This window comes from Alternaria arborescens, assembly GCF_004154835.1.
Source record: "Alternaria arborescens strain FERA 675 chromosome Unknown contig_44, whole genome shotgun sequence".
Classification (NCBI taxonomy): Eukaryota; Fungi; Ascomycota; class Dothideomycetes; order Pleosporales; family Pleosporaceae; genus Alternaria; species Alternaria arborescens.
In genome coordinates, this window is record NW_021167899.1 from 106,097 (window position 1) to 120,498 (window position 14,402).

Here is a 14,402-nt window from a genome sequence, read left to right on the forward strand (position 1 = left end):
CCGTTAATCAGAGCGATTGTGAGATGAGTGAGATGGTCTAGTCGTCTATTGTTGCGGGTAGAACGTTGGGGCCTGCATCTGTTGGGGGTAATAGTAGGCGCCGTCCGGGCCAGGGGTCATCATGCCCCCCATGCCTGGAACAGCATAGCTGGGCTGAGCATAATTTTCCACTGGTGGAGCAGTGTATTGTAGCTGATTGGAGTCCACGTAGTAGGTCATACCGTTGGACTCGTAAGCAACCATATTAGGTGGACCAGCAGGAGCTGGCGGGGCGGCGACAGGAGGAGCAGACACTGGCATGACATAGCCGGGTTGCTGAGCGCCAGGAACGAACATGGGCACCATGCCGGCAGGGGGTATGTACTGTGGCTGGGCACCGTTTTGTGGGGGGTAATAGTAGCCCTGTGGAACGAAGGCTTGTGGCTGGAAGCCAGGTTGCGCGTAAGGCTGGAACGCGGGAGCATGAATGGCTCGCTCCGGAATGTTAGGAGTGCCGGTAGAGACTTGGCTTGGGTAAGAGGGGTGCCGTCCATGCTGGTAGTAGGGTTGCTCGACCGCGGGAGCAGTTCCGTTGATATGCGCAGGAACCTGCTGATGGAACGGTTGCTGCTCTTGTTGTTGGGGAGGGTTGAAGCTCATGGACGCGGGTGACTCGATGCCAGCAACAGAGACGGTCTTCTGCGGGCGAGGCTGATGCATCGGGAGCTGACCTTGCCAATTCTCACGGAAGGTGGGCTTCTGCGGGAGAGGGTAAGGTGGCTGTACAGCGCCGTTGGTGGGTGAGATCATCGACGGTCCATTGTGCATTCTGGGACCCCCAGGCGGCAGGCGTACCACAGGACGACTAGGATCGACGAAGCCGCCATTGCGTGACATGATGGAACCGGCTGGGGAGACCAGACTGTCCCGGCCCATCTCACGTGCAATCGAAGACCGCCTGCTCATTGCAACACTAGGGGAGTATACACTGCCCCCGTACACGCTGGTACGTCTGCTTGAAAGACCTCCACCAAAAGATCCGAATCTACCGCGACCCCGACCGAAGCCCTGTTGGTTGGGTCGAAGCGCCCTTGGTATGAAGATGAAAGAGCGCTCTGTGGTGGGGAAGATGTAGCGTGGTGGAGCTGGGGGTAACGAGATGCGGACTGGCTTGTCACGGCGGAGGGGTGGTCGGTGGTTCGGGAGGCGAGTGTGTGACTTGATGGGGACGTTTTGGAAGTGTATAGGGCCCTTCATGTTTGGTAAGAAGACGCGTACCATGGCGTTGTGTGTATGCACTGTGGTGGAGAAGTTGCGGGCCTGTGGAGGCTTCTGGCTAGAACCTGGGGGTACTCGCGACGCGAACATGGGGGCATTCGATGCAGCTGGGGGTAGTCCAGGCTGAGCGTGGGTGCCGGGCGCGTTGACCGTCTCGTGGAGGTCGTGCTGCCAGGGCGAGTCTGTGGCTTCCTGCGGCTGCGGTCTCATGCTGGAATTCGTGTTAGTTGGATGCTCCCTGCCTGATGCCTTTGTTTGCACGTACTTTGCTGGAGCGAATGGCCCTGTGACGGGAGCGCCCCGCCCTCGCCCACGGCCTGCGTGCCTGAAGCCATTCTGTCCAGGTGCATGCCGTGAATCGTGCATGAAGAAAGCGCCACGGTTGGGTATGAAGGCCGGATCCGAGTCGCGCTTCTTCTTGTACTCCTCATGCTCCCGCCGCCGCCGCTCAGCCAGCGTCTCTGTCCGTGACTGGGGCGCCCCCACGGCGGGTGCGGCGTCTGCTGCAGCCACGCCCGCCTCGAAGTCGACCACTTCGGCCTCATTGCCATCCTCTCCAATCTTCAGTCCGTTCATCATGATTTCGGTCTCTTTCATGGTGGAAAAGGCGACATCGGAGCGGGCGATGGGCGGGGAAGGTTGACGATTGCTTGCATCTTGCCTGGACTTGGCATCACGCGCGCCATTTGCTTTCCGCTTCGACTTTCCTTGGGTGAGCGAGGGCGCGCTGTCGACTTCGCTAAGGTCGCTGTTGTCTGCGTCGGCGTCCTCGTCGACGTCGCTCAGCAGGGAAGCGTCGCTTTGTGAGTCGTCGGCCAGGGTGGCCACGGACTGGTTCTCATCCTCGTCATCGGTCCGCCTGCGACGCGCGATGTTGGTGGTCCTCTTGCGAGCGGGAGCCATGATTGCGGGGTCTGGGTAGTGGCGGAGGTTGGAGGCGCGATAGAGTCGGCGTGGGGTGGTCGTGGATCGGCTCGTGTACGGCGAAGCGATGACTCGGCGGCGGAAAGGGTCCGGGTGCTAGAGGCCAGCAACGTGGGAAGCGCCGAGAGTGCGGGTCCAGAGGTTGCAGCGATTGCAGTCGTGATGGGGCGAGGTGGAGTGTTTGGGCGGAGGGCTGGAATGGTTCGGCAAGGTTGGGTGATGTCTGATGCCTGTGAAAAGATATGACGGAGCTTGCCGTGCGGGAAAGCCTGGTCGCGGAACCGGATCGATGCGCTACTCCACGTCTCAGAACATGATCAACATTACAAAGCACCAAGCAATGCGCATCAAGTGATTATTGCACAAGTGGCACAGTGCATTCGACAAAGGGGTCTGCTTGTTTGCCACGTGATTGCTTTTGTTGCCCATTGATCTTTTTGGTTAGGTCATAGTTGCATGTTCGTCCCAAGCCCAACTTCAGCTGAACACCTGCTAGCGCATTTGGTATGCTTCCAATTCAAGAATTAGGTCAACATAGTACAAGTCTGTTATTAGAATTATACAGCTATCCGTGTGCACAGCCTCTCCATGTCTCCGAAGAGATACATCCCATCCGTGTTCCCAACTATCCCTGCGCCATTCAAATGCTGTCCAATATGCTAGTAACAAACGCCTGTGGATGCTTCTCGACCCGCAACATATGCAGGTCGACTGCCCGGGGGGTATGCATAACGACTAGGAAATATACATGGAGTGAAAAAAAAACGCGATTATCATACAAAACCACCTCTTCCTTCCGTCTGTTCACATCATTGCCCAATCATCTTCGGATCATGAATATACGTACAATTCTCACCCTTGTTGCACTGTCCCTTGGCAAAGAACTTGCACTGCAACACCTTATGCGGCTTATGATCGCCGCGATTCTTTGGCCTCTTCCCCTGATTTCTCTCATTATTACCATTGCTGCCTCCGTTCTGGTCCTCGCGTTGTCGCTTGGTACCACCATTGGTCTGTTGCTGCTGATTGTACTGCTGGGGTTGCATTTGAGATTGGTAGGATGCAGCCGGATCCTGCATCTGTGGAGGCCATGCTGGTGCAGAATCATGTTGTTGGGGCTGGGGCGGAAATGCAAACGGGAAGGGAGGAAAGCCAGTGGGGAGGGGTGGGGGTGGAGGAAGTGCACCCCCTGTTGCTGCTTGCATGTTGGCGATGAGGGCAGCGATGTCCAGGGGCATGCCTGGTTGTTGAGCTGGTGGTTGTGGGAAGGACATGGGAGGAGGCTGGGGAGGGGCTTGGCCGTTGCTGATGGAGGCGAGGATGCTTTGGAGACCCGCAGGGTCGAATGGAGCAGATGTTGAAGGAGGTGGTGGTGTGTAAACGTTCTCGACAGGAGCCACTGGAGGAGCGGCAGGAGGTTGGCTTGTTGCTGAGAGCGATTTGATGATGTTCTCCAATTGGCTGAAGTCCGGTACAGCTGCTGGCATTGGTGGTTGTGGACATCTCATCAAAACCTTGTCGGGTGGGGTACCAAAGTTGACCATGGTGCCCGTAGAAACGTTGTCTTCTTCCGATGGCTCTTGAGGTGAAGGTGGAACGTCGGCAGGACTTGAGTAGTAGACCATCAACGTGTTGTTCTCGCGCTGGACGTTTGCGTCTCTTTCAGGGCACTCCGGTACCTTCTCTCCGCCTCCATATGGTATGTAGTTGCGTTGGCGTTCCTCGTAAGGCACGACACTGAAATCGACTTGGGATGGCGGTGGCCAAGGTCGTTCCATATCTAGTTCCTCATCATCATCATCGAGATCAAGCTCCTTGTGTTGCTTGAACATGTGTCCTTCTCCGCCAATATCACCAGCATCACGAACGAGATGGTCTTCCTTGTCGTCCATCTCTTCATCGTCAGCCTCATGGTCAAAGTACTTGACTTCCACCAGTGATGTTTCAGGCCGCCAGGTGACGCGTAGGTGTCTTCGGGATTCTTTCCGCAGACGCTTTGTCTTTTCTTCTTCGGTCTCTGTTGGAATTGGCTTCTCGGATTTAACAGGCGCCGCTTCTGGCTCCTTTGGCTTTGAAAGTGACGCCATTGTTTGAGCAAAGGAGAATGCGGGTTTGGACGTCGCAGCCACTGGCTTCTTATCTTTCGCCGCCGGGGCAGCCGATTTGGCTGAGGCCGCTGCTTTCGTAGCAGCTGGTGTAGGGGCCACCTTCTTGGCCGCTGCGTTGATGGAGGCGAATATACCTGAGGGCTTGTTGGTGATCTGAGTAATACGAGTCTTGACGGGAGCTGGTGCTGGTGCCGCCTTTTCGCCGGGTCGCTTTTGTACTGTTTGATTGGAACCTGCGGTTGTGGGCTTCGAAGCCGAAGTAGATGGGGGGTCCTTCTTAACCGCGCTGACGGGAGCTTCAGGCGTCTTGGGTTTCTTCGCTAGGGGGTTTTCGTTGGCTGAGCGGCCCGCAGCTTCTGTCGCAGGTCGCTTGACGCCCTTGTTCTCTGTCGGCTCGGCTTTCGGCGGAGGACTCGCTTTGGCCTTTTTGGAGTTGGCAGCAGCACCATCTATGATTTGTTGTATGAAGGCCTTGTGCTTGTCATTTGCGTGTTTCTTCATAGATGCAAGCGCCTTTACAAGCCTAGTCTCTTCAAGGAGCTCAGAAGTCAATGTACCGCATCGCGAGAGCACCTCGTATATAACCGCAGATAATGGCCCATCGTAGTCTTTGCTTTTGAATCGGTTCGCCAAAAACTGGTAGCACAGATACAAAAAAGGCTTGATCAGCCCTAATTGGTAGAGCACATCAGGGTGGGAAAACTCAAGCGCAGCTTCAAGCGCAGACTTGAGCAAGTCACGCTGACTAGTTACCCGGCTTTTCAACACGGGCAGCTCACCTATCTTCTTCTGTTCCTCCGCTTCCGTCACAGCCTTGCTGTCGGCTCGCCACCGCTTATGAATGGTGTCAAGTACGTCCCAAACCTCACGCATGCTCTTCTTGATATTGTCGGAGCTTGGCGATGATGAAGAAGGATGCCAGGTAGCTTTGACGACATCATACCGAACAGCAGCATCGGGATCTTCCGGTCTCGTCTCCGGCACCGGCATCTCTTCCTCTTCTGAAGAATCGCTATCGTAGTCGGACGAGTCAGTTGAGCTTTCACTATCACTAGCCTGTCTCTTGAGTTCTGCAGGCTTCCTTTTGAAGGCTCTTGAGTGAGACTTGGCAGCTGACAGGCTAGCACGAAGCTTCTTACTGTCTGCTCCAGCCTTCTTAAGATCTTTGAGTGATTGTCGAGGAACATAGACAGGGAGCGCAGCTGTGCATAGGTTAGAGAATGTCTTTGTGAGAGTACCATGGTACATTTAGGCTTACTTCTATTGGTAGCGAGATGGAAGGGTTCATTTCCCAAGGTCACGAATTTATTCAGTGGAGTAGAATTAGTGGCCTTTGCTAGTGCAGCCTGGTCAAGAACGTAGAGACCCCCCGACTTTCTGCCCTTTGGTATTTCATACTCAGGCACAGGCACTGGTTTCACAAAAGAGACGGGTGCAGCGCGCTGCTGGACAAAAGCATTCGTTGTGCTCTGCGGTGCCTATAGAGTGTTAGCGATGTTTGTGGCGCTACAAGCTGGTGAAGCTTACCTGGTAAGGAGATGCCGTAGGGCGGGCTTGTTGAAGAGGCGGCATGCTGTGCTGCAGAGCCTGCGGTGTCACAGTACTGGCATGACCTTGAGGAGTTTGGGTCCGCATAGGCATTTGATATGGCGACTGCTGTTGCTGGCGAATAGCATTGGGATCCATGCCTAGCGATGGGTCGACGTTGGACTGCTGACCATAACCACTCAAGGTACTCTGCTGGCCAAACTGCCCATACTGATACGGCGAAGCAGTGCGAAGGCCATGTGTTTGGCCACCGTAAGATTGGCTACTACCAGTGTAGGGTTGTTGTGTGAATGATCCATGGTGCCAGCTCTGGGCTGACGCATTAGGTGGCAGCGCCGTGTGTTGGTGCAGCTGAGACTCCCATGTAGGGGTGCCGTAGCGGTCGACAGGAGGAAAGAGATGCTGATATGACGGGTCGGGATAGACGTTTTGGCCTTGCATGGGCACTTGGTCACTCGGCACGTGATTAGACGCCATGGTGTGGCTGATGGATGGAGGATGTCTTGGCTAACCAATGTGTCAGCTGTCAGTTTTACAAGGATGTGATTGGCTGATGACGCACAATTGTCTCGAACCAGCAAACAGGATGAATTAGGCGGCAATGCAGCAAGCACTAAGCGCTAAGAGGACTGGCGCAAAGTCACAAGTGTGAATTGTTGCCGTTTCGGGGAAGGGAAAAAGGTCGATAAAACTTCCAGTTCGGGCGGTAGTGCTGTTGTGCTGCTGTGTTGGAAGTGCTGCAGAGTGCGCTTCCGGCCTTACTGATGCCCGCCGTCGCTGGCCTCGGATTTGGTGGGAAATGCAACAGACCTGGCTCACAAGGCAGTATTCGTGTTCCGACGCCCGCGATGCCGTGTCGCCCCAGTCCACGATGCGTGAATATGGCTTTATGGAGATGGCACTTTGCCTCGCGTATTATGCGATGAGGAACACACTGCTGATGCGTCACTTGACGTTTGCGCGCACCCAGAGCACAGCACGTGTTGTATCTGCGCGATAGCTCGACCAGACTCCCTTGCGCAGCGCGTCGAATCGAAGATGTCGCTGTATTAGTAGCAGAAAATCCAAGATGATTGTCACTCTGCCGTCCACAGTACACGCCTTCCTCACAAACGCCGCTGCCAGCCTGAGCGCGCACTTCCCCCAAAGCAAGGACCTTTCGGTTGAATCTAGCCTCAGAATCAGATGCCCTTATTAGGTGGGCGAGAGTTCACTGAGAAGTAGCATGAGTGTCAAGAGGGAAGAAGGGGGTGTGTTGTGGTGGGCGAGGAGAGTTGAAGAGCGAGGGAGCGCAGCGAAGGGGCGAGCCCGTTTTCAAAGGTCGCCTGCCCGCCAAGTAGCGCGACGCGCTAGCCCCGGGTGGGGCGGGCAAGCTCGAGCTGCATCACCAAAGTCCGGGAGAGAGTGAGAGCGCGGGCAGGCAGACGCGACAGCTGTCTTTTCCGCTGGCTGACTACACGAGACATACTTGCTCCACGCTCTGCATAGCTCTCCTGTGCATGCTATCCATCTGACACGCGCCGGGTGCCCGGACGGAATACAATGGCTCTCTCACTGCGGGATCGCCAGATCGGTATGCGACTTCTTGATGCGACTTTGTTTGACACGACAAGGCACCGTTACTGACACGTGATAGCTGCCATCAAGCGCATACTAAAGTGAGTGCTAGTACGTGTGCAAGGCCAGCAACCCTTCGCTGACCCCCGAAAGCCTCAACGCCCTCATCAACGACGTCGACGCTGCTGAAGAGTCCACTACCACCACTACCACCACCACAGCCGACATCGAGTGGAAGGTACTCATCCTCGATACCCAAGCGAGGAATGTCATATCGGCAGTACTGCGTACAAACGACCTGAGAGCAGCTGGGGTACCATCAGCCCCTCCAACACGTGGCTACAATATACTGAGGCATACAGGTCACTGTACACTTCAATCTTGCATCCAAGCGAAGCCCCATACCCGACACCCCAGGCATATACCTCATCGCCCCCACAGCCGAGAACCTAGCGCTGGTGACCAAGGATCTGAACGATGGCTTGTACACCCCGGTGTACGTCAACTTCCTGTCAAGTGTCCCCAGGGCACTCCTGGAAGACTGGGGTAGCCAGATTGCATCCTCACCCTCCGCTGCCGAGAATCTCGCCCAGATATATGACCAGTACCTGAACTTCGTCACCCTCGACAGCGACCAGTTTTCCCTAAACATCGAAGATGCGTATCGAAAGATTAACAGCCCCAAGACGTCGGACCAGGAACTGGACGAGCTGATCGATCGCATCGTCTCGGGACTCTTCTCCGTCGTAGTCACCATGGCCGTCGTTCCCATCATACGCTGTCCAACAGGAGGAGCTGCTTCTGATATTGCGGCAAAGCTTGATCGAAAGCTGCGCGACCACATCCTTAACAGCAAGGAAAACCTCTTCTCCGCCAACACAGCGTCTCGTCCTGTTCTGATCATCGTCGACCGCAACATTGACCTTTGCCCCATGTTCAGTCACTCGTGGATATACCAAAGTCTTGTTTACGACGTACTAGACTTTTCCCTGAACAAGGTCGTCGTGACTGTGCCAAACGACAAGGCAAATCCCGAGAGCGGCTCTAAGAAACAGACCTACGATTTGGCGGCCAGCGATTACTTCTGGAAACGCAACGCGGCCCAACCGTTTCCTCAAGTAGCAGACGACGTCACAAACGAGTGGACAAAGTACACGGCAGATGCAGACAAGATCACAAAGTCCACGGGCTCCAACTCTATTGACGATATGGAGACTCAATTCGCAGCTCATCTCAAAGGCGCCATATCTATGCTGCCCGAGCTCCGTGAGCGCAAGGCAACTATTGAGAGCCACATGAGCATGCTCGAGTCGGTCATGGATGGCATCAAGCAGAGGAAATTAGACGAGTTTTTCCAGCTCGAAGAAGAGCTTGGCAAAGCCACCAAAACAACGATCCTAGATATCATCAAATCCAGCGACAAGGGCAACGACCCATACGACAAGCTACGTCTGTTCCTTCAGTGGTACTTGACCACATCCGACGACCTATCGCGCAATGAGCTCGATAGCTTCACACAAGCTCTAGAACAAGCTGGGTGTGATACAACAGCAGTAGCATACGTCAAGACAGTCCGCCAGATCACGCGCATGACTATGTTGAGCTCTGCACCTACGCAACCTGCACAGGCGTCATCGAACCTTTTCGGCGGTTTCTCAAGTTTAAGCAGTCGCGTCACAGACAAATTCAAGGAAGCCGGTTTGGGCGCGCCCAACTTCGAGGGCGTACTGTCAGGCATTAAGAGCTACTTACCCGCTAACACAGATCTGACTCTTACAAAAATTGTAGAAGCCATTTCTGATCCTCAAAGTAAGTGCTGTCGCTTGAAATGTCTTGTCGAGTGATCATGCTAATCGTGGTAAATAGATGCAACATCAAGTGCATTGAACAAGATAGAATCCTGGCTTTACTTCGACCCCCGGTCTGCCAACGCCCGTGGTACTATACCACCAGCTAGTCAGTCTCGAAACAACCAGAGTACCGTCTCCCGCGGTATCGAAGCCTCGTTTGGGCAAAGACGACAAGGCTACACGGAAGCACTGGTGTTCCCTGTTGGAGGCGGCAGTATGGATGAATTCGGCAACTTACAGGCATGGTCGCAAAGGACTAGCGCTGCGGGTGCTGGCCAGCAAAGGCGAGTTGTGTATGGCTCTACGAATCTGTACTCTGCAAGGGACTTCATCGTCAATGAACTGGCGCCTTTGGGTGCTGAGACCACTTGAGCTTGTATGGTCGGCAGTACGCAAGTCACCAGAGCATAGCATGATGTGTCAAAGAAGTGTAACGAATACATGGCTCAACCTTGCATCATGATATATGTAGCGCTCGAGTTATCATATACTTGTGCCTTTTGTTTTTCTGTCTCAGTATACTCTTCGAATGACTTTGATTATGCACAAAGTGAGGTGCATTACATCAGTCAGAAACGCAATGCCAGCCCCTCCATCACGTCACACGGCTTGGTTACAAACAGCCCCTCCTTATTCGGCGTCTAGTATGGCATGACAACCTCGGTTCATTCTTGGGAGCACGCGATACAAAAGTAAAGAGATCAGCCATGCTACAGAATGACCTGAAACTTCAGCCATGCGTTCCCGATTACCTGGAAAACGTGACAGCAGCATGTTTGATCACCCGGTGAATTATAGACGCAATGGCATGTTTGATCGTCTCGTGGGTGTTAAACATGGCTTGTAGTCCTCGTATATGCATAATCTGACATGTGTGGTAAAGCTCAAACGCAATGTATGTTTATTTGTTTTTTTGTGATGTCAGAATCGGGCTGCATGCAGAGAAGTATGCAGAGAATGATCTGAAACACCTTAGCGTATATCGTGATACCCTGCATCCTTCCAATCCTGCGATCGCTGCATCGTTGTTATTGTTGTTGTCGTTGTCGTGGCTTGATAGTGTGTTTGTTTGCTTTTTCCCTCCCTTGTTGAACGTTATCTCAAACGTTCTCCACTAATGTTTGCTTTTCTCTTAACTCCACACCTCATCCTGCTACCCACCTGTCCGAACTTCAGCCGTCCAGCTTACCTTTTTAGCCTTCTTCTTCAGCCGAAATCCTTTGACAGTCGGTCCGCGAACCGGATCCTTCAAGCCACGATACACATGTGTACGATGCTCGATCGAAGGATCAGATCTGGCTGCATACGTGTTTGAGATCTCCAGGGCTGGCTTGGTTTGATGGACGGCGAGGATGGAATCAAGGATGATCAGCTGGATGCAGGTGAGGGTAAAAATAATGACCCATGTAGGTTGCATGGTGGAGGGCTTTGTGAGGGTCGACGGCTGAGTCGTAGTGGGGATGTGGGTATCCTGAGCTGCTGACGAATTAGCATCGATTGTGATGCGTGATGTAGTACGCGCAAGCATTTGATTGCTCTATTGTAAGAGATGATCTAGTGGAATGAATAATTTGATTGGACTTGTTTCTGAGGTAGGAATGTGCTCTAATTTGTTGATCAAAAGGTAGCGTTAGAGAGAGTAAGTCATGTGTGCAGGTTTGTTTGTGCAAGATATGAACGTAGGTCGTACATGTAGCTCGTCAGTATACTTTGCTGGATGATGTCTCCAGCGGATGCGTATGCGAACTATCCTTACATGCTCACATGCTCATGTTGGAATTTTCCATCAGGACCTAAAAGTTGGTGATGACCGGCAATGAGAACTCGATATCAGTAGACAACTATATTGCGCCATAGGTATCGCAGTCACATTGACGACTGTGAACAATCTTCATAATATACAATAATTCATATCTTGGTATCTATACAATCTATATACAACATCAATCTAGAGTCATGATCCCATCCTGTCCATCTATCCCAATTTTGACCATCTACCAACAACGCCAGTATGCAAATGAACAAACCCTATTATACAACCCAGCCCATCACCGCCGCAATGGACCATACACCCTATGATTCCTCACATCCATCGCCCCGCTCCCTGCCAATCGACTGTTGAAGCTGAAATCTCCAAACACCGCACCCTTACTTTGCAACGTCCAACTAACCGTCGGCTTCGGGCTCCCCGTAAAAGGATTCATACTCGTCAAGATCCAACCCCGTGCCAAAGGCGCATACTCCGTCCCCTTGACCACCTCCGGAACGGCGATAAGAAGGGTCTTCGAGTGTTCAAATGGTGCAAAGATGATCGCCTTCCCACTGCCACCTTGAAGTGGCGCGCCCACGTAATCGTACGCAGGCGATGCTGATGTCGAAGAAGACGGCGCAGAGACAATCAATGGCCCATGTGTCCGCTCACTCGCACCAGATGGCCAAGGAATTCCACTTGTGATGAGCGTACTCAGTACATTTACCAACGCCTGCAATGCCGCCCGGCCTTCTTGTAATAAGACAAAATTCTGAAGAATGAGATGAGGATTCATCAGCATCTCGATATTATATGCCGATAGTCTCGGTTGGTTGGTCTGATGTGCCTCGCATAGTTCAAGCCCCGTCGAGACTTCCAATAACCATTGTGGTCCGCAGCTCAATACGCAGGCTAGTGTCTGGATAAAGATATTGCGCAACGCTGGTGTGCGCGGATGATTCGGTGCGTGTGAGAAGTTCCAGAGCCCGCTGGTTCCAGGAATGTGGTATTGGACGCATAAGTCGACTATGATCCTAGCTCGCACGACGTGTGTGGGGAACGATGGGCTGGGTTGCGTTCGGTGGGGGAGATCGAGGAAGATGAGATCGAGCTGTGCGTACTCTGCCCTGCCGTCGTGCGCTTGGATAATTTGATCCGCCTGGCTGGAGAAACGTGGAGGTGGAAAACGGGACAAGGTAGTGTCGAGAGAAGTCGGACGGCATAGCCATGAGACCGAGCCGTCGTGAAGTTGGAGGGGTGGACCGGTTGTGCAGAGTGCGACGGGATCTCGTGCTGCGATGCCGACAAGGAGGAGGGAACGAAGACACTCGTCTTCTATATTTGGTCGCGAGAAGGGACCTGGAGGGGCGAGGGCTATGGGAAGGCCAGATGCGTTTAGTGCGAGGGCGGTTTTGTCTCGGTTTGCATCGAGGCGACGCATGTATTCTGGTAGTCGGGGACTGCCACCTGTTTTGAGGCGGAAGGTATCTGTGACCAGTGAAGTGAATGATTGCATTGTCGGGGCCTGGTCGTGTGGGGTATCTGGTCTGCGTAAGGCGTCGTGTCCATGCTTGTTGAGCGTATCAAGTTCCTGGAAGAATGCCAAAAGCGAGCGTATCTTGGCCGTTACCGGCGGTGTGAATGTAGCGAGTTCGCTAGCAAGAACCAGTAGATGAGTAAAGAATTCTCCCGTGAAGCGTGTGACTGTCTGAACCTCGTCTTCGTAGTGCCGTATGGAAGGTACCAAAAAGACATGGCTTCGTCCCATCTTCATCTCATGCGCACACCATGCGCGATCAAACCAATCTGAGCTGATCACTCGCTCGAGAAAAGTCTTCAGAGGTGTAAACTGCTCCATGAGAGGTGGTGTGAGCCCTGAATTGGGCTCTTGACCCGACGGTAGCTGGGAGTAGCTGTATTGCTCGACATAGTAGCGTAGAAATTGTTCTTCGTCTGGCGTAACAGCGATATCGTCAAGTGCTACGACAACCGCCCTCGCATTCTTGTAAATGACATCAATAGCCCCGATGACCCCTGACTTCTCGCTCTCGTCCTCTTGTTCGAGACATACTTGGTCGAACCACAGTCCTTCGCCTTTGTGCTTCTCTTTGATGACAGCCTCGAACAGTGCAGCACTTGTTGGTAGCGGAAACTGCTCAATCTCCTTCTGCCATCCAAAAGGAAGATCTCCGACTGGTGTGACGACTCGTCTCGGTGTGTTCGCGGTGGTGTGCTTCCTGCAGTAACTGAGTGCGATGTATCCCTCCTCCTCGCCGTGATGGGTGATCTCGTTGATCAATCGAAAGGGGAAGGTGTTCTCCACATGGTTCTTGGGAATGAATTCTTTGATGAGCGAAGGTGCCAAACGACTGATGTTGGACAATAGGGACGTTGCATCGATGTTGGTGTCGAATGAGGATGCTGTCCATCTGTGTCGACTGATCAGGTTCTCTCGTGTCGCAGGTTTAACCATCCGCGTATGCAGACCCGAAGTGTTTAGCTCATCCTCGTCGATATCAAGAAAACTGCACTGTCCGAACCGGGAAAAGTATTGAAAAGATGTTGGCAACGCCATAGGAAAATACATTATTCGCCTAGCTTGACAGAAAGATGATAGATTGTTTGATGCTGGACTGAGCCCTTTACAACAAGGCATCCAGACCCTTTTGACTATCGCACCACACCTCTACCATCAAGACCCATGATCCCTCCCATCTGCACCCAAGGACGCCGGCGCACAGCCGCGCTCTGGTCTTGGATTCAGCTGTAGGAATCGCAAGAGGGACGGTGCCATGCATGAACGTTTTCCGTCAGCTCACTGGCGCCACAAGCGGGCCCACGCGCAACCCTCGCCGCACCGACTACCGCATTGCGTATTTGCGGGGTATGGTGGGAAGTCTTGGCTGGCTTTTGACGGTGGGTTAAGATGTATAAGGCGTAGTAAAGGATAGCAAAGTTTGAGCGATCCAGAGGTTCGGGTACTATTACGGGTCCGCACGGCCCTCGCACGCGCAACAACGGCCACAGCAGGTGACGTCGCAATCTTCGGAAGGGGCAGCCGCAAGGAAGCAAAAGAAATACACATGATATGAAACATGCAGCCTCATGGAGATGTTCCGGTAAACGCCTCAGGGTGGACGCGACATGCCACACGCTAGAAGTTCTAGAAGGTAAAAAGCAATTACAACATGCAACGCCCTTTAATTTTACACGGTACGTAATTTTCCGGAAGAATCCGTGGGAGCGGAAAGTGGCCATGTTGTATCATGGTGATGAAGTTGAACGGTCAAGTTGAGAAGAGGTCAAGTTCTACCATGGCATGTCCTAGTCATGACCAGATCTGAAGCACATCGTGCCTGAGCCGATCTTGGATTACAATAGACTGGCGACAAGAGATTCTACTCCCGA

At 53.2% G+C, this 14,402-nt stretch overlaps 4 protein-coding genes across 4 annotated transcripts; 1 reads left to right on the forward strand and 3 right to left on the reverse strand.

The window, feature by feature from the left end:
* Positions 1–45: 45 nt before the first annotated feature.
* Positions 46–2,160, reverse strand: AA0111_g11147 (hypothetical protein; the record flags this gene model as incomplete). Its single annotated transcript, XM_028644979.1, has 2 exons — positions 46–1,468; positions 1,523–2,160. The coding sequence occupies 2 exons, from the start codon at positions 2,158–2,160 to the stop codon at positions 46–48; spliced, it is 2,061 nt and encodes a 686-aa protein (XP_028501288.1).
* Positions 2,161–2,990: 830 nt separating this feature from the next.
* On the reverse strand, positions 2,991–6,314 carry AA0111_g11148 (hypothetical protein; the record flags this gene model as incomplete). The annotated part of the gene is made up of 3 exons (XM_028644980.1): positions 2,991–5,491; positions 5,548–5,767; positions 5,817–6,314. 3 exons carry the CDS (start codon positions 6,312–6,314, stop codon positions 2,991–2,993), a joined length of 3,219 nt encoding a protein of 1,072 aa, XP_028501291.1.
* Positions 6,315–7,379: 1,065 nt separating this feature from the next.
* AA0111_g11149 (hypothetical protein) lies at positions 7,380–9,616 on the forward strand (the record flags this gene model as incomplete). The annotated part of the gene is made up of 5 exons (XM_028644981.1): positions 7,380–7,410; positions 7,474–7,495; positions 7,548–7,707; positions 7,757–9,203; positions 9,261–9,616. 5 exons carry the CDS (start codon positions 7,380–7,382, stop codon positions 9,614–9,616), a joined length of 2,016 nt encoding a protein of 671 aa, XP_028501294.1.
* A 1,676-nt stretch (positions 9,617–11,292) lies between these two features.
* Positions 11,293–13,467, reverse strand: AA0111_g11150 (hypothetical protein; the record flags this gene model as incomplete). Its single annotated transcript, XM_028644983.1, has 1 exon — positions 11,293–13,467. The coding sequence occupies one exon, from the start codon at positions 13,465–13,467 to the stop codon at positions 11,293–11,295; it is 2,175 nt and encodes a 724-aa protein (XP_028501263.1).
* Positions 13,468–14,402: the final 935 nt, after the last annotated feature.